Genomic DNA, 18,035 nt, shown 5'->3' with positions numbered 1-18,035 from the left:
TCAATGAATTTGTCCAAAAAAATTATGAGTTATGAAAGAAACTGTGTATCATAAAAATGTAGAAACATGCCTCAATAGTATATTATATAACGGTAACGTTATGAAGGCTATAAAAGTTGAGTACCGCGGTTAGGCCACGAAGGCTTGCCGAGTGGCCTAAGTAAGGTACGAGACTTTTATAGCCTTCATAATGTTACGATTGTATACTATACTTTTTCTACGACAGCCACATACATACCTATTCGAGAATAATAAAATGGGTTAGTTACTTTACTTCATATAATGAATGGGAATATTTGTGTGGATCGTCGTAGCATTGAGTATTTTGTCCACAATGTTGATGGCGAGAACTTGTTGCACAATTCTTCAAAATATGCCAACAACGCCGTTTCAGAGAAAGTTGAAACATTTTTTTGCAATTTCCATGTCAAAACAATCATAACATTTTTGGTACGCTTTATCTGACTTTTCATGTAACAAATTGTCAGTCACTTTGAGCGCCCATAGCCTTGATTTCTTCGGAAGTGCATTTTTCACCAGAATCACTCATAATTACTTATGTTTTTGCACAATAACGTCGAATTAAAACAAACTACACACCACCGAAATAGTTCAAATAGTTTCGTGATAAGATTACAAATGTCAAACATACCATAGACAAGAGAAATAGAAAATAAGCCGGTTTTCAATTACGAAAAATGTGGTTGCGTTCAAGAATATTTAAATGTCGAATGTAAAATTATTGGATAAACTTATGATTTTTACCTTTGTTTTGCAATATCTAATATGTAAAACGCATTTAAGTTTATTTTTTCATCTTGATTTAAATTATGAACCTAAATATTATATTAATTATTAAAAGTTACTTATTACTGTAAATGAAAACATACCTGATAAATGGAAGTTGTGCTTTTAAAAAAAAATTAACAGAACTCCTATATTCATATGATTACTGCTAGCAGTAATCCTATGAACCTATAGACAAATAGACTTTCTCATCGTTACTCAAATGAACTTAATTTGGATACCGCTGACAATAATCTAATTGACAGATTTAAGTGCTGGAGTAGAAAAAGTTATTTACTACGACGTCTACGACAATAGTGTAATGACGTTATAGTTAGATTCGTTTCAGCTGTGTTGTGGTGTTTTACACGCATTCCTCCTGCCGTCCAGAGCCGCAACAGAGGCGTTAGGGCTATATTATATGCTGCAGGGGATGGAAATGAAAATTTGCCAAAGACGAGACTTGACTTGGCACAGAGGCTTAACAGCCACTGGGTAGAAATAAGGCGGTGTACATACACACCTCTCGATACCAAATTTTACTATTGGACAGTTTTAAGTGATATTAGTATTCATCATCATATCAGCCCTTTTTCGCCCACTGCTGAGCATAGGCCTCTCAGTACGCCACTTTTCCCGGTCTTGGGCTAGTCTCATCCAGTTGTCCCTCAATTTTCCGGATATCATTGACCCAACGAGGGCAACGAACCATATTAATATTACTGATATTGAACAAAATTTCTAATGATGCGTTTTGAAAAATGACCCACAAATATATAGATCGCTACCCATAGTTTATTAAATACTGTATATGTGTGCATCAAGGGTGGTTGAAGCTTTGTAGTACTAAGTCTGTAGGTACTCAAAGGGGTAAGTATGTGAGTGGGGTAACGTAGTTTTAATCTTCGTATTTTTTCGTAGGTCATGACTGTCATGAGTGTCAATCATCCCACCTCCACCTCCAGGTTCGCCCTGATGAATACATAAGGCATTATCACTTGCAATATGAGCAGAGATCGGACAGTTGGGTTGGGCGTCATCTCGTATGACGTTTTCGGAATAATGAACCTTGTTGTTAGAACGACGCCCATTTGTCCAATCTCTGAATATGAGCCATCATCAACCAACTTACAAGAGTGACGCAATCGCTCTGGCGCATACAAGGCAGTGCATTAATATGTATCCATTGTCGTCGAAGACAAAAGAGTGCGCGTCCGGTCTTCGCCGCTCAAGTAAGGCCACGCGGGAGACAGGGCAATGGTAGACTGACAACACAGTATAAGGATATATCAGTAGTTAATCTCCGGCAGCGGCGGCGCGGTCGTTACTACTGCGCAAGGTCACGCAGGGTTGTACATGTACAACGTTACTATAATCGACTTCGTACAATGTAAGTTGTTGTAAATCTAATAGGTACTATTAACTGTGAGTAGGTTTTAGTATAACAATACCACGTCATGACACCACATTAGTCAGTATTGAAGACACAAAAAATCATTATAAATATATTACTCTCATACGCGCAATAGTAGATTGTGTAACAATAATTGCAAAAGCGTTAATTTAAGTGTTCATTTTATATGTTTTCTCTAGAATACACCCAATCCATCACAATAAAAAAAAGATTCGTTTGAACTAGAAACGTAGGTACCTACTGTCCTACTCGTATTAGTAACTGTGTATGGCGCTATGCTAGTACCAACGCTCTTTCTACCTTTTTATCTAATAAAGATTCAAGTACGTATTTGTTTCTTAAATACTGACGAAATCATATTTACATAAAATGTTTGAATAGATGTTTGCACAATATTTAAGTAGGTACCAAACTTTCGAGCTAGATAGATCGCAGCATCTACCTAAATGTCGTTACAGATAAATCCTTATTGATTTTAATGTGTCATTCTAGCTTTAAATCTCACTTTTACGCCATTTACGTAAGCAATAATGTACCTAACACTGCAAATATATAACAACCACTTACTTTTCTGGGTGTCTAGGAATTCTAAAGAATGACATTTCCGCATTTTGAGAACTTTCCATACACCCATAAACACTACAGTAACGAAAATATGTCTTCGGTGCTGACGTCATTTTCTCCCGAACTCAACACGTCAACACAGCGCGCAAACGCGGCCCCGACTGTCCAGCCCAATAATCACCAGTTTCGCATGTTTTCGCCGCATGCGAGGGGAGGGAGGGGGACACACCGCGCGGCGTGAAGTTTGTAAGAAGAGTTATTACTGGTTTTATACTGTGCTGACAATCTTACACCACAGAATAGACTAGTGGCTGTGAGAGCTGTAGACCTTCGCAACATGCTTAGAGAACGCAAAAGTAAAAAATATTAAAGTTATAATCACAGTCAAGGCACGATAGTCTTATGCTCCATAAACGCTATTATCACTTAATTTCCTCAATTTACACAATTTTCCAAAATCTGGACCGACAGTAAATTTTTTGTCAATAACCTTCTTCTTCTTTAAATCCTTTTACCCTCTGCTGGGGTACAGCTGTAATCATATTTCTTCATTCACTTCGTTTTTGGACACCTTGTAAGTTGTTGGGCACTATCCCTACTCAAAAAATCAAGTCAATTAGTAGCTCAGTTTTGCCGTGAAAGACGGACAAACAAGCAGACGCACACACTTTCCCATTTATAAAGTATTAGTATGGATTAAAAATACCCACATTATGTTTAGTATTAAGTGTACTTACATATTTTGTTTTTGCGTGTAATGCTCGTAAATGGCATGTTCTAGTTTGTATTCTTTTATTCGATAAGTGTTTTAAATCTGTTAGATTACTTGCATGCTCACTCATACTTTGTTTTATTTTGTATTTTCTATATATAAGTGAAATGTTAAATTACTTTTGAGAAATAAATTCTTTAACCACAAATAAAAGTGGCGTTGTTAGTCTTTACTAATCTCGCTTCTTTATTCACCTCCAAAAGGGGCAGAGATGTTCGAAATATTATTCAACTTTTGGTAACCATTGGCCACGTGCAATCAACATGGGAAGCAGCGGAGCGGATGTATATTTTAATTGGATTTTTAAATGTTTATTTTGTATTCTGTATTGGCACTATCGCGTTCAGTTACATCTATACACTTATTTATGGAAGGGACTGTTCCAGTAATGGATGTGATATAATGTAATACTTTACACAATGAAAGACGTAACTATAACCTTGTACTTTTGGCTGTTGAAAGAAGTGTAAACAAACCGGAGCCGTCAAATTTGACAGATCCTGGGTAGTGAACCTTTTAAGGCCAGATAGAAGAACACAATTGTAGGTGGCTACTTACTTGGTACTTTTTATTTTAATTTACAATTTTAATGATTATAAACGCATGAATGGTAAGTAAGGTGAGAGTAACAATGCGATTCCTTGTATTTTTAGGTATTTAAAAAAAACTGTGAACAAACCGTCAAATAGTTGTTTATCAGGTAACGTTTGGTTCCTGTTAAAATTTTCGTATTTAAAAATAATTGAGCTCACTACTATAGTCCGTTCCATTCCAAAAACATATACTTTCGCTTAATTTTACCAAATACACATGTACAAGACAAAACGAGTGTAAGTACAAGTTTATAATGGGTCGGCAAACGCACATTGCTAATGTGAAACCAGAAAACTGGAGAAGATGCGAAGAACATGTCATCAAGGAAGAGAAGAAAATGAAAGAGTTAAACAACAAGATTGACGATTTGGCCGACAGAATAATAATAAATGTGACAGAATCATCTTCGTCTTCATCCTCATCGTCGTCATCGTCCTCATCAGAATAAAATAACGTATATAAGGTCCTAATTTATTAGTTGCAGATATTTTAACACCTGATACTTTACATTAAAATAATTAACTTTAAATATAAATTAAGAAATCTTTTCATGTAACTTTTTTGATTTCATTTTCCTAACAAAAAAATTAATTATAATTTCGTCTAAAAAAAATCATCATGTGCATTATCACATGTCACAATAACACTGTCTGTCATGTCAACAATTGTTTGTTGTAAATGTCGTAAAGGTTCGGCGGGAAAACTGCACATGTCATTGAAGTGGCCAGTTACAGTTAAGTGGTACGTAAAAGAGGTACTAGAATCTGTTCAATGAGTTTTCATTTAATAATCACATAAACAGGGTGTTTTTACGTAGCAAATTTGTTTTTCCGTTTTCTCCAAAAAAACATCGTAAAAGCTATAATGTTTCACGGTTTAATATACTCCAGAGACCGAGTACTATCAGCTGTAAAAATATCTGCATCTAATAAATTAGGACCTTATATATAAAGTTTTGCGTTTTACTTAAAAATATACATATGTTTTCACCATTAAACACATAGAATAGAACGAAATATTTTTATTATATTTATTTATATTTTTTTATTATTTTATGCACAGATAATCTTAATTTTATTTCTATTGCTTTTTTATATTTCTCTGTCTTACATCAAAATTCAAAACTTAGTGTGGTACCTATAAATATTACTGAATCAACTAAACTACCATCAAGTATAAAAATACATAAATATAACAATCATCATCTCATACGGAGAAACGGACGCTCGAAAACACAAATATCAAATTTGGAACAGATGATGATGATGATTGATAACAAGCAATGGAAAATGTCAAACAGATAAAATTAAAAATCGCGTAAGGTCTAATACCTTTCTATTTTAGTAGTGTTACACCCAGATTAAAATGCAACCATCAGTTTTTTTAAACCTCTGCAAAATTGGGTACTTTTTGGTTGATGATTCCCTGATGAAAATAATAATATTAATTAAATGGAATGACGATATGTTTGTATTCATGAAGGTGTATTATGTTTCGTCAAATTAAACAAAATTACATGTTAGTGGAATGAAATGTTAATTTATTTTAAAATAGAGAAAAAAAATCAGGAACCAAACGTTACCTAATAAACAACCCTCAAATTTGACAGCTCTGGTTTGTTTACACTTTTTTCAACAGCCAAAAGTACAAGGTATATATCTGGAACGAACTCATTTGTGTATAAATATTTATGAAGGTGCTCTTCATGCTGTGGTGCTCAAGTAATTAATAAGTCTCGTACTTTATCCTTGGGGATTTCGGATAAGTCTCCATGTCTCAAAATCTCATCGCGGCTTCATCAAAGTGTTTAGGTACGGATAGAGTTCTGAAATACAATGCAAGGACGACAAAGATGTAGGCTTGTGTCGTTCACGAACTATGAACTGTTAGGAATAAAATCCCATCAATGACCGAAATGAACTGAATCTTTCCGTGGTCTGAGAATCGGTCTTTGCTCATTTAGTTCAGTATAGGATCGGCGAGCGCGAGCGGTTTGGATCGAGAACGAATGTGTGACTGCGCCGACCGAGAGCGAGAGCTACTTAGCAGAGCAACAAAAGAAGTCAAGTTTTCATATTAAACTTCGGTTACTTACAACCTTTCGGCCCGGAATGTTACTATCTGTGGACTATTTGTATAATTTTGACACTATTCGGTCCCATTCGTTCTGATCTTTCCGACCGCAGTGGTCGCTGGTCTGGCTGAACTAAATGAGCAAAAGACCTAAAAGAGCGAACTAGTTCATGGGAGCGATTGAACGAGATCGGAGCGCTCCGATCAACGAACGAAACGGCACAAGCCTACAAAGATGGTAGATAACTTCGAAAAGTTATTTCACAATAAAGACAAATGTCACCTGACAGTGACACTTCGCTGTTAATTTATTGTTTAACAAGGAAATATTGACGCTGAGGAACTATGTAATGTACTTATTAACCCAGAAAGAGGCACAGAATTTTCAGTGTCAAGTGTCAATGTCACTGTGGTGAAACAGCCCACAGATGTGCCACAAACCATGGCACATCTGCTGGCTTCGACGCATAGCATCACTGCTCCGAGTTAGATCTGAAGGAGCAACAGCCAACACGAAAAGAAGTTGTTACCTCCAAACCAACAACCATTATCCGCATAGTAATGGTTTCGAAGAACAAGCGAAACAACACGACACACCTATCTAGAGCCCCCAATCTGCGCAAGGTACTATTAAACCATTTCAAAAATGACTTATAAACCGTTCAATCCACTGGCAATTTCAAACCAAATTCCACCAGCATAGAATCCCCTCTTTAATAACACCAATTCGTACTTAAGCAACAGTTAGGTAGACAATTATGCCCTTTTATCATGTTCAAAATTGCACCTAAAGTTGACAAGGACAAAGAAGAGTTCGCTAGGGCCGTCGCAAGCGCAGGTGGGGTCGCCAGTGCGTGACGGACGGTGCTACCTGACCCGTGTTGTGGAAATGTGACAGTTAGGAGTAAAACTGTCATGTCAGCGGGTTGGAGTCCGGAAGGCGTACTTTATATACTCGTTGCAGGGTTAGCACATGATTGGCGCGACAGTATCTCGGTGTGAAACAGCTCACAGCGTCTTTTCTAATTGTATTTTAATGACATAAGGTAGAGTACTTAGTCTAGGTATCACGCGGGGCAATCATGTGCCAAATATTATAGCGTAAGCATTTATAGCGGTCCCTTCACTGTATGAAAACCTTATAAATCCTTGATTGCGTTAAGTGGTCCTCAAATTACGTTACTATTATAGAACATTTTTCGCGCCCGCCACGATCGGGTTATCATTTCTCATTCCTCATTCTGTCACCTTAAACCCCCTTTACACTTGCTTAAAAGAGCATGATATCGTTTATTTACAAAACGACTTGAGAAAAATTCTCACATTGACGTCAATCTACTTGTGTCAATTTGATGACTTTATTTACACGGGAGCGACTATCTTTTTTTCGTTTCTAAGTGACCGGCCACATCAGAGCGTCGCGTGTCTTGGGGCCGCTTGGCGGCGCGCCTTACGTCCTTCCTATACAAAATGTACTGAGGAGACGCTTTTTGAATTACACTCAGGTGGCGTGGCGCGGACGTCCGTTGCGCGCCCCGAGACACGCGACGCTCTGATGTGGCCGGTACCTAATGTTTCTATCGCCGATAGCTCATAGCTTACTGGCTTTTGGTGGGACCAGTGCCATAGAATACTGGCCATAGAGACCTCCGCCTTACAGAAGACCGCAGCCAAATAGCACTAGACTAGACCCTACTCATAGTGTTGAGTTCCTGCCGGTGAGTAAGGCTGCCAGAGCTCAACGAGGGTGCGGTGTGCTGGTGACGGAAGGATCTAGGGAACTAATTTGTTCCGTCTATTGTCCTTTGAGTCATCGACATCCCGAACCCTCCTTAGAGCTTGTGCACTCCTTTTTGCAAGTTTCTAATGGGTTGGCAACGCGCATGTGACACTCCTTGAGTTGCAGGCGTCCATAGGTTACGGTGACTGTTTTCCATCAGGCGGACCGTATGCTTGTTTGCCAACGACGTAGTATAAAAATAGCAACTTAAAGCGAAGGTATGTGATGTAAGTGGAGAAATTTGCATGATATTGCATTGCAAGTTTATTGCATCGGTGTGTGGCGCGAACTTCAATAAAACCAATATCGGTTAGTAACCGAGTGTCGGCTCTTTGTAATAGACGAATTTAAAGCTGGGTTCCCACTAGGGATAGGCGAGATTGCGTAGCGAGGAATGTATTTGGAACGAACAACTTGCGGTAAAAACTAGCGAAGTTTATTTCAATCTGGAAATTCTGCACTAAAGTTTAACCATGCGTTTTCCATGCAACCTACAACGGTTACAAGTGGTAATCTAGCATCAATGATTTTTCCCCTCACTAGCTCGAAAACACGTGTTTTGTCCTTTAATACCAGCGAGTAAAAACGCATTTTATCCACTAGTGGATAAAGTAATTTGGCCTTGATAGAGGCAAATTTTCTGCTTTAAAATTGATAAAAGTGGGTTAATCTAGTAATGAAGATGTTTTACCACCTGTGGAACTACTGGAAGCAGTGATAAACGCGTTTTTTGCGTTGTAGTTTCCTCGCTATAGTGAGGGGAAAAGTTTTGTGTTACACTCGGGTGCAAATGTATTTTACTTCTCGTGTGTTAAAAAACTCGCAAGTTCAGGATTCTATTCTCGAACCACTCGCTTCGCTCGTGGTTCAACTATAGAATCCTTTCACTTGCTCGTTTTTCAATTCCACACTCAGCGTTAAAATACAACTTTGCCCCTTTGTATAACAAATAACTATTATTACCTAACCCCATCTAATATAATAAGTAAGTACAGTCAACCAATTGGAACCCTAGGCCACTGTAGAACTATCTAATCTAATCTATAAATCAGATTGTAAGAAATCTCTTTCTGCTTGTCGTTTTGACATGGTTGTAGAGTGGCCTAGGGTTCCAATTGGTTGACTGTATGATTTTTTGTTTTCATCGTGTGAAGTTTTTGTCAAAGATGTTCAGTTGCTACAAGGCTGCTTCACCTACTGTACGATCTAGTGTAGGGAGGCTACGCTACAGTGCACTTTTGTAGTAAAATCGTCACCAATTTAGTATGGGGCCGGGTTCGCCGACCCGTCATTACGAGTAGACACCGCGCCGTTGGATTCGTAAAAAGAACAAAAACGGTAAAAGTGCGGGCTGGGTCTAACAATCAGCAGTCTCGCCTACAAACTGTGTATACATGTGTTTCCTTACTATCAGCACAGAATATATAATAGTACAAGTACAGAAGGCCCACTGCTTTGATGTTCACGAAATGCCGCCTTTTTAAATGCCTACAATTTTTTTACAAAGAAATCAGCCGCACGTGCGCAGCGTCGGATGATAGGGTTGCCTATGGATTAAAACGAATTAATTAGGTACTCAGATAAAATTGTATACTATTATATTTAAGTCTTGGGTACTTTCTAGGTATATATACAGTATTTTGGTTTAAGTTCCAACATCACAAGCCTTATTGAACTTTTCCGTGGGACTTAATCAATAGTAGATCTGTGTAATAATGTCCTATGGTACGTATTTTATTCATGATGTCTATTTAACTTAGCATTGTTAGCCATTCCACACGCGGACATCGCATATAAACCTTAAAATAACAATAGAAAGTGCGAACGTGCGTTCCGTGAGAACGCGCGCCACCCCTGATTAGGCCGCGAACTCGCGGCCGCCGGCATGTACTTGTAGCACGGCGATAGAATCACGGAGTGAGCCGCCCCTGCTATCAGTACAGTCACGAAATCAAATACGTAGACATTAGCGGATATGTTAGTGTCAAATACATTATGACATCAAAAGCGCCAAATATAATATTAAAGATCTGTTCAGGTATATTTGGCGCTTTGGCCGTTACAATATCATTGACGCTGACTGTACCGAGGTATTTGCCCGTGCCGTATGTACGGCCCGATTATTAATTTAGATAAAACTATTTAAAACCATGTACCCGTAATCCTGTCCACATTGTACTTACACATATGTCAATTTACTGCATAAACTGCATTTAACTAATCGCTGGAAAACTAGGCCAGGCCAAGGAGCTCGCAATATGAATATAATTATATTAATTATGTATAGGAAAAGGTATTTGTCGACCGGTCTGGCCTAGCGCGTAGTGAACCTGCCTGATACGCCGCGGTCCCGGGTTCGAATCCCGGTAAGAGCATTTTGTCTGATGAGCACAGATATTTGTTCCTGAGTTATGGATGTTTTCCATGTATATGTATAAGTATTTGTATATTATATATATCGTTGTTTGAGTGACTGCAACACAAGCCATCTTGAGCTTAACGTGGGACTCAGTCAATCTGTGTAATAATGTCCTATAATATTCATTTATTTCTGTAATATAATAAAGTTTTCTGTCTTTCGGCCGGAAAGCGTCCAATTTCAGGCCGCTGCGCTAAACGAAGTACCTAAGTGCTTCCCGGCTCCATCGTACAGAAAAATAGCATACACATCTTGGCCAGTAAATAAGAAAGCCTCAGATCACATACATGTTTTTGTACTACATGTGACATTTTGTGCTTTACTGGCCTAGGCATGTAATCTACTATTCCCGTCCGTGTGATTTACTTACGTTGCGAAACAATCATCGCTAACGCATTTTTATCAAAACATAAATCGGAAAAGGTGACTCATCTAGTCATCTAATATTTTTAAATAACCATGCATACTTAGCGATGCATGGCACTTTAGCGTAAAATCATTGCCTCGTGGTCGTGGTATTTAAAAAGTAATTAGCTATACACAATCAGCTGTTGTAGATTAACCATGAATGGTGAGAATGAGTCAAGGTACAAAATTGTAAACGTAGATTAGTGAAACTATCAGCTTTATATTGCAACTAAATAGGTATTTCTAAAGGTCACAGGTATTTTTTACTCTTGTTAGTTCGTTTCATTATGTAGCCCTATTGCCAAGGCAACATTATCAAAATCGGATCAGTAATTTTTCATGTATCAAAAAAGTATCAAAAGACAGACCCACGCAGAATAATGCGAGTATGGATTTTTAACTACATGTACTTGACGCGTACTTGTATTGTATTGCGTTGTTTGTCCTAAAATTACCATAGTAACATGCGCGAAAGCCTAAACAAAGTGCCAATTTACGCAATCACAGCTCTTTCAAAATATAATGTTTTCACAGCAGAGGACGACATAGTCGTGAGACTCGTGAGAACACTGTGGTATGCTGCCACTTATAAAATGCACATTGTATTCACCTGTAAAAAACTTTTTAACGCTCGCTTGTTGTCTCTTTCGCGCAAGCGCTAATCGCCACAGGTGCGCCAGCAACGAAAATACTGTGTCGAAATGTTAACTTTTTCTAACACAAAAAAAGGATCTTTTTAAGTGCAGCCAAATGTCGTTGTGATTATTTAAACCTAAAAAACATACTTAAAGCCACTTGAAACGTTCGCAGTTCGCACAGCGTGTAAAAGTTTTCAAACATAAATAACTCTGTGAAACCGTAAGCGTCGCCTTTCACGTCGTCTGTTTGCCAACTGAAACTTTCCTTCGACACTTTGTTGTTAAATTTCATACTTTAAAAAAAAGGCAATGCAATGGCAATGGCGCTATGTAACGTACCTGCGAGGCTGCCGAGCAGGCTGCGGCCGCGACGCCTACCAGCTCCCGAGTCCAACTTCATCGTAAATAACAAACCAAACAAAACACAAAGTAACTTTAAAACTAAGCCAAACCGGACACATATGATTCACTAAAACATGTTGATAATCACGAACACAACACAACTTATACTTGCTAAAACGAAGAAGTACGTGAACCAAAATTATTTTCGTAAGTTTTGTCCGGCGGCGCTACGTCATCCTCCGACGTTCATTGTGGACTATTGGTTAGGAGCGAAGCGGACTCGAAAAGTTTGTTCGAGACGCGTGACGTGGGTGGTGGGTAGATTATGCACGCCTACTGTTAACTTTCGTTTTCATACCAACATAAATATAGAGAATTAATAAATATTAGTGCTTAATTTAGGTGCAATATTAGAGACATGGTTTTAGCATTAGGTCTACACGACATAAATATAGAGAATTCATTTAAATATTATCTTATCATTTTGTAGGTACCTATGACAGACTAGCACTATCAATTTTTGTTTTTCGTGAAACTGAATATAGGTATGAATATAGGTTTCAAACAATATCCAAAGAGGTTTTAATTTGTTCAAGTTCAAGTCTCCAGTTTATAGGACTGTGTAGGTTTAGCTCATAGACCCACTATATGTAGTATATTTCCTATTTCAGTGGTTTAGCTGAGTTGATAATTATTTCAATAAAATTCCGAACGGATACAAAGAATCTTTTCCACAATTAAGGTGTAATGTAATGTAATTTGACTGTTGGAGCGAACTTTGATATAATTTGCGACTTCGCTACTTTCTGTAACGACTCTCTTACGCACGGTCTTAAACAAGCCCCCAGTTTTGTACATTATACTTTATACTTCATTATACTTTTGGCATTAAAGATAGTTTGAATAAATTAAGTCGTGAGACGGTCGTAAAGATAAGTTACAAATTACTACCAAATGGTAATAAATTTGCTACTGGCAACACCATTTTTTTTTAAATAACGGAATTTTATTAAGAAGGCTATTACATTATGAATCATACAGCCATAATCAAAATAGCAGGTATTTAAGTAAATAAAAAAATATATATTCAAAGAAGGACCAGTTATACTCTTTTTACTTTGATTTTCAAATATAATACTCTAGTTAGCTTTTTGTACTGTTAGGCCAAAGAATGCTTCGTTCCGTTCTTGTTACAATTATTTTGAAAGAAACGTATGATATTAACAATTTCTTAACACATTATGTACAAGTATTTGTTTTTTTATTAATTCGGTTCATTAATAATATGTTAATTATATAATTCAGTTTTAATAGTTTTCTGCGCTTAGTGCTGTTCACTCTGACAATGTAAACGGAACGTATCGAAAATGCGAAAACGAAACGCTATTGATATTTTTCTTAAAAAATGGCAGCCTTTATGTCGTAAGCTTTTCTTTTCTATTAATGAAAAGTTTTTATTAATAATCTACAGGCAGTTTATGATGCAAATTGAAGCAATTTCGATGAACAATCGGTTTTACAAGGAGGACAAATAGATATTTATTATTGAAGTAACAATGAGCAGTATATATGTAGTAAGTATAATTACGTGGTTATGTTCTTTTCGCGACCATAGCCTTCGCTGGGTCGAGTCGGCCGAGGCGCCGGCGTGGGCTTGCGCTGCGGCGCAATTGAATCGCAACGTGTAACAATTATTGTGTTTTCTTTTCAGGAGGCGTAGACAGTACGGCATTTATGCAAATGTTGATCGGTTCCGCCGAAGAAAAGGCGAGTGGTTCCGTACGAGCTTTAGAAGAAAAAGTGGAGATGAGCGACAGCGCCGGAGCCGGAGCGGGAAGCGAGCCACGCGGGGGCTCCGCGGGCATGGAGCGCGAGCTGGAGAACACGCGGCGGCTGCTGTGGGGCGAGCAGGTGAAGGAGGAAGTGTTTCGGCGCTGGGCGCAGGGCTTCACGTTCAGCGCCGACGAACCCAGCGCGCTTACGCAGCAGGAGGGCGGGCCCTGCGCCGCAATCGCGCCCGTGCAAGGATTCCTCCTCAAGATCCTTCTGTCAGAGACGCCCGGCCATAGCCTGCGCGACCTCACTTCGGAGAAGTGTAACTCCCTACTCGTCCGGGCCGTGTGTACAATACTAAGCCAATGTCTAGCGCCTAAGTATAATGTGGCAGTGTACCAACGAAAAACTGAAACAGAAGCCGAATCTAGCTCCACCAGTGCCACTGAAGAGACAGAAACCCTGGAACAGTTTCATCGGCGGATTGAAATTCACTCCTTCCAAGGATTGTCGGAGGTTGAAGCATTCTACACTAGAAACATTCGTGTTTTGAAGGACAAGTATGGAGTGCTACTTCTGTTGTATAGTGTTATTCTCAGCAAGGGAGTAGGTGTTGTAGAAGCAGAGCTGTCAGAGCTGTCAGACCCCCTCATACACTCCACATACGGGTATGGGTCACAGGGACTGATAAACTTGATGCTGACTGGCCGAGCCGTGGCCCATGTCTGGGACCACGACCAGGTGGTTGGGGGCCTCCGGCTGCGCGGCATTGAGAGACAAAATGATATTGGGTTTCTCACCATAATGGAGCACATGCAGTATTGCACTGTGGGATCATTCTACAAAAATCCAAAGCATCCTGTGTGGGTACTGGCGTCAGAGACGCACTTGACGGTGCTTTTCTCTTTTGAGCGGCGATTGGCGGCGCCAGAGACTGCAGGAGAGTCTGCCGAGCGAATCTTCCGCTCCTTCGATCCTGAGGGTAATAATTTCATCCCATCAGCTGCATTGCAGGATGTGCTCTGTGCTGCGGAGCTCGTGTCAGAGCCTGAATATGTAGAGCTCATGCGACGCAAGTTAGATGCGGAGAACCTAGGGATAATCCTCCTGAGTGCATTTATGGAGGAGTTTTTCCCAACTTGCGAGCGTGGATGTCCCGACACATTCACGCTGCACCACTACAATGGTCTAGCACGCAGCAACCCAGGCGGTCGCGTGGTGTACCGCGCGGGGCGCGCGGCGCTGCTGGAGTGCCACATGCGCGCCGCCTCGGCCGACCCCATGCTCACCTGTCTGCAGACCAAGTGGCCCAGCATCGACCTGGTCTGGGACGAGGGCAGCTCACCCTCCCTCAACTGAGCAGTTACATTCTAAAGGACTGTGTCGTGAGTGAACTGTGCAGACCTTAATTTATTTGTAAAATATAATTTTACAAGCTTCTCTTTGTTCCGGCAGTTTTCATTTAACACTGCGGTTACAGCTAGGAATTGACACCAGACATAGACCTATTTACATGACGGTTACGGTTTAGACATAAATATTTTTTTAATAAACACTGTTCCAGTTGTTGAGGGGTTGTTGTCAATGTTGTGCTGCATATGATTTGTATCAGTTTGCTTATACCATAGTTTAGGGACACGCTCCTAATGATATACACCATAATTAAATATAAAGAAATTTAATTTAGCCCCGCATAGAATTAGGTTGTATATAAATGTAATAGTATCATAGTAATAATGGGACATGTTGAAATTTAATGATGATGACATTGGTGATGTGTTTAGTGATGGGCGAATGCGACTGCGGGCAGCGGCTGGCACTGTGGCCACTGTTTCCAAATCTTTTAATATTTGCAAAGATTAAAGAATAATTTGAGATTTGATGATGCAGATGTGAGGTGGTGTAGGTGTAGGCAGCCGCTGGCCGACTGGCCTGTTTTGCTGTGCGAATTGCTCCTGCCTGCGACATGCGTTGCGAGGAACGATTGTGTTACTATTGATTGATATTTGAGATGCTCACAAGAGACTTTTATTTTTCTATTTTTGTCTGTATTTTTCAATTCGGGTCAGCTGCCTATTAGCAAGTTGTTGGTTTTTTTTTAACTGAATCAGGTTTTTTTTGTATAAATATGTGTAACTTAAGAACATTTCTCATTGTAATAACGAAATTTCTTAAAAGTTTGGAAAAATGGCTTCTTTCAAAGTCTGCATAGGGGCGTGGGTGTATACTCTTTCGCCCTAGACGGTTTATTTCTAAAAATAGTCCTTGTACATTCACAAGCTTTCTACATTCCAGTTTTTTTTTGCCGTAAATAAGTAACAGACGGACTTATCGCTCTAATCTCTAATATTACTAGTATTTTTGAGCTCCGTTCATTTTAATATTATTTGCTGATTTGACTTGAATTAATGACTAAGAATTGTGACTTTGATTTTCTACTTATTTCCCTTTGGGTGAATCAGTTTTGATGTGTTTCTCGTTGCCATGGTTTTATGGTTTATAAATTATATCAAACTTGGATTTCTGTATTTAGTTTATGGCTTATACATTTCTAGTATGGCCTACCTATTATACTTGTTAGTAGAATTATCTACAAAATATACTGAAGTACAAAAAAGTTGATCCACTTGCATTTGGCAGCGTAATTGTTAAGCCAGGGATACACGGGGGCTAATGTTTCGTCAGCTAAGGCTGGTATTGTAATGTAACTCAAAGCTGCTGAACTTCGCTTCAGTGTTAAGGCCTGAGTGGACGCTCGGTCGGCGGGGCGGGGTGGCCCGCGTGCACGCTATGCAGCGTCGCCTCGGGATATTAGTTAGAGCTTCAGTTGTTTGACATGCACGCCGCACGCCCCGTCCCGTGCACCTCTATGAGCGTGCCTCAGGCCTTACACTTAAAAGTATGGCAACAGCGAGCGATGTCGCCAGTGCCCGGACGAACGAACTCGCACGATTTGACCTGACCGACTTAAGTCGAGTGATGTCATTGTCAGTCACTCCAGCCTCTCGTCCTACTCCTACTGTGGAACATTGGTCTCCTAGTAAACACTAGGCTGTGAGAACATTTATAGTATTTTGAGGCTGGTCCCTTTTCTGTGTGTGGTATTGGCATTTGTTTTGACTTGCACAGTCAACCAATTTGAATCCTAGGCCACTCTAGAACCTTGTCTTATTTAAACAGTGTTCTATTTGCCATAAAAAGTTACATTGACGTTTACTGTGCAAAGGTACAGTGGCCTATGATTCAAATTTGTTGACGATACGGTTTTGTGTCTTGTCACAGTGACAATAATATTAGATCGAATTTTCATACAAGGTGGCCCAAACCAGGCTCAAACATATTGTCAAAAAAGTCTATAGAAATATGTATTAAGTATCTTACTTTCTTACTTACGTATATTTTATACAATCTCATTAATTAAAAATACGCGAATTTTAATTTGAACCATACTCATTATCTTCAAAAGTAATATTTCATAAACGTAATAGTATCAAACAATATAAAACAAATAATTATATTTACTGGCCAACCGGTATTGTTTGTCTCTGTAACTAGGAACGAAATCATTCACAAAACAATTTCCTTACTACAAACAGAATGTTGAATCTTGTCGGCATCTTCTCAAATTTAGTCTGGTTAAAATAAAATCTGTAGTTTATTATTACAGTGAAAGTTGTGCAAAGTTTCCACAATATTGGAAAATATCTCGGAAATTACACAAAGTAAGAAAACTCTCATTCGAAATACGCGATGTTTCTGAAATGTTATGTGGAAATTTCGCATATTTTACTATACGACGGAGCATCAGAGGGCCGACTGCGAATACCTAAATACCTACGCAAAGTGTATGCAACTTTCTCCGTCACTCTTATTGTAAAGCCTGAGTGGACGCTCGGAGCGTTCGGTGGGGCGGGCGAGCGTGCGTCCACCCTGTGCAGCGTCGACTCAGGACAGTTGTATGAGCTTCAATTGTTTGAGATGCACGCCGCACGCTCCGCCCTGCACAACGCCTAATATGACGTACCCTTAATTACGTACGCCTTAATTGGAATAAAAGAGAAAGATGCCTTACCTTCGGAGTCCGCGGTAGGCCCTTTCAACCCTCGCAACGCCTACGCCGGTGTATGTTGATTTGTTATAACACAAGGTATAATTGTTTATTATATATTCATATTATTGTCATACGTGTTAAAATAGCGCCACTATAGTGTGACAAAGATTATACCTATTGAAAGATATTTTCAGTTAGTTATAAAAGTGTAACATGCTTTCTTTGATTATATTTGGGTGGTTTTATTTTTGTATACCTACCCATTTTTACAACATGCCCCTTTGCCCCAGTAGGAAAACCTAATGTGTAAAGCATTCGGAAAATAATGGTTACTTACAGTAGGTACAGTCAACCAATTTGAATCCTAGGCCACTCTAGAACCCTATCTCATTGACACCGTGCTGTATTTGTCAAAGAAGTC

General features: G+C 39.2%; 2 protein-coding genes across 2 annotated transcripts in view; one reads left to right on the top strand and one right to left on the bottom strand.

Annotated features, from left to right (window-relative positions):
• The window catches only part of LOC125241456 (protein crumbs-like), a 136,007-nt gene extending 123,963 nt beyond the window's left edge, over positions 1-12,044 (bottom strand). The window contains 1 exon segment of the mRNA XM_048149960.1: positions 11,788-12,044. Within this exon segment, the coding sequence (XP_048005917.1) occupies positions 11,788-11,848 (61 nt within the window). The 5' untranslated portion in view covers positions 11,849-12,044.
• A 1,161-nt stretch (positions 12,045-13,205) lies between these two features.
• On the top strand, positions 13,206-17,367 carry LOC125241128 (ubiquitin carboxyl-terminal hydrolase MINDY-3 homolog). Its single transcript, XM_048149460.1, has 2 exons — positions 13,206-13,364; positions 13,502-17,367. The coding sequence occupies exon 2, from the start codon at positions 13,525-13,527 to the stop codon at positions 14,920-14,922; it is 1,398 nt and encodes a 465-aa protein (XP_048005417.1). The 5' UTR covers positions 13,206-13,364; positions 13,502-13,524; the 3' UTR covers positions 14,923-17,367.
• The last annotated feature ends 668 nt before the right edge of the window (positions 17,368-18,035 follow it).

The sequence above is a fragment of the Leguminivora glycinivorella genome, chromosome Z (assembly GCF_023078275.1).
Source record: "Leguminivora glycinivorella isolate SPB_JAAS2020 chromosome Z, LegGlyc_1.1, whole genome shotgun sequence".
Taxonomy (NCBI): Eukaryota; Metazoa; Arthropoda; class Insecta; order Lepidoptera; family Tortricidae; genus Leguminivora; species Leguminivora glycinivorella.
The sequence above is the reverse complement of the archived record's forward strand: the minus strand, read 5'-3'. Positions and strand labels throughout refer to the sequence as shown.

Excerpts from the sequence above, each read along its gene's own strand:
- LOC125241128 (XM_048149460.1), top strand. The coding sequence starts at position 13,525 with ATGCAAATGTTGATCGGTTCCGCCGAAGAAAAGGCGAGTGGTTCCGTA.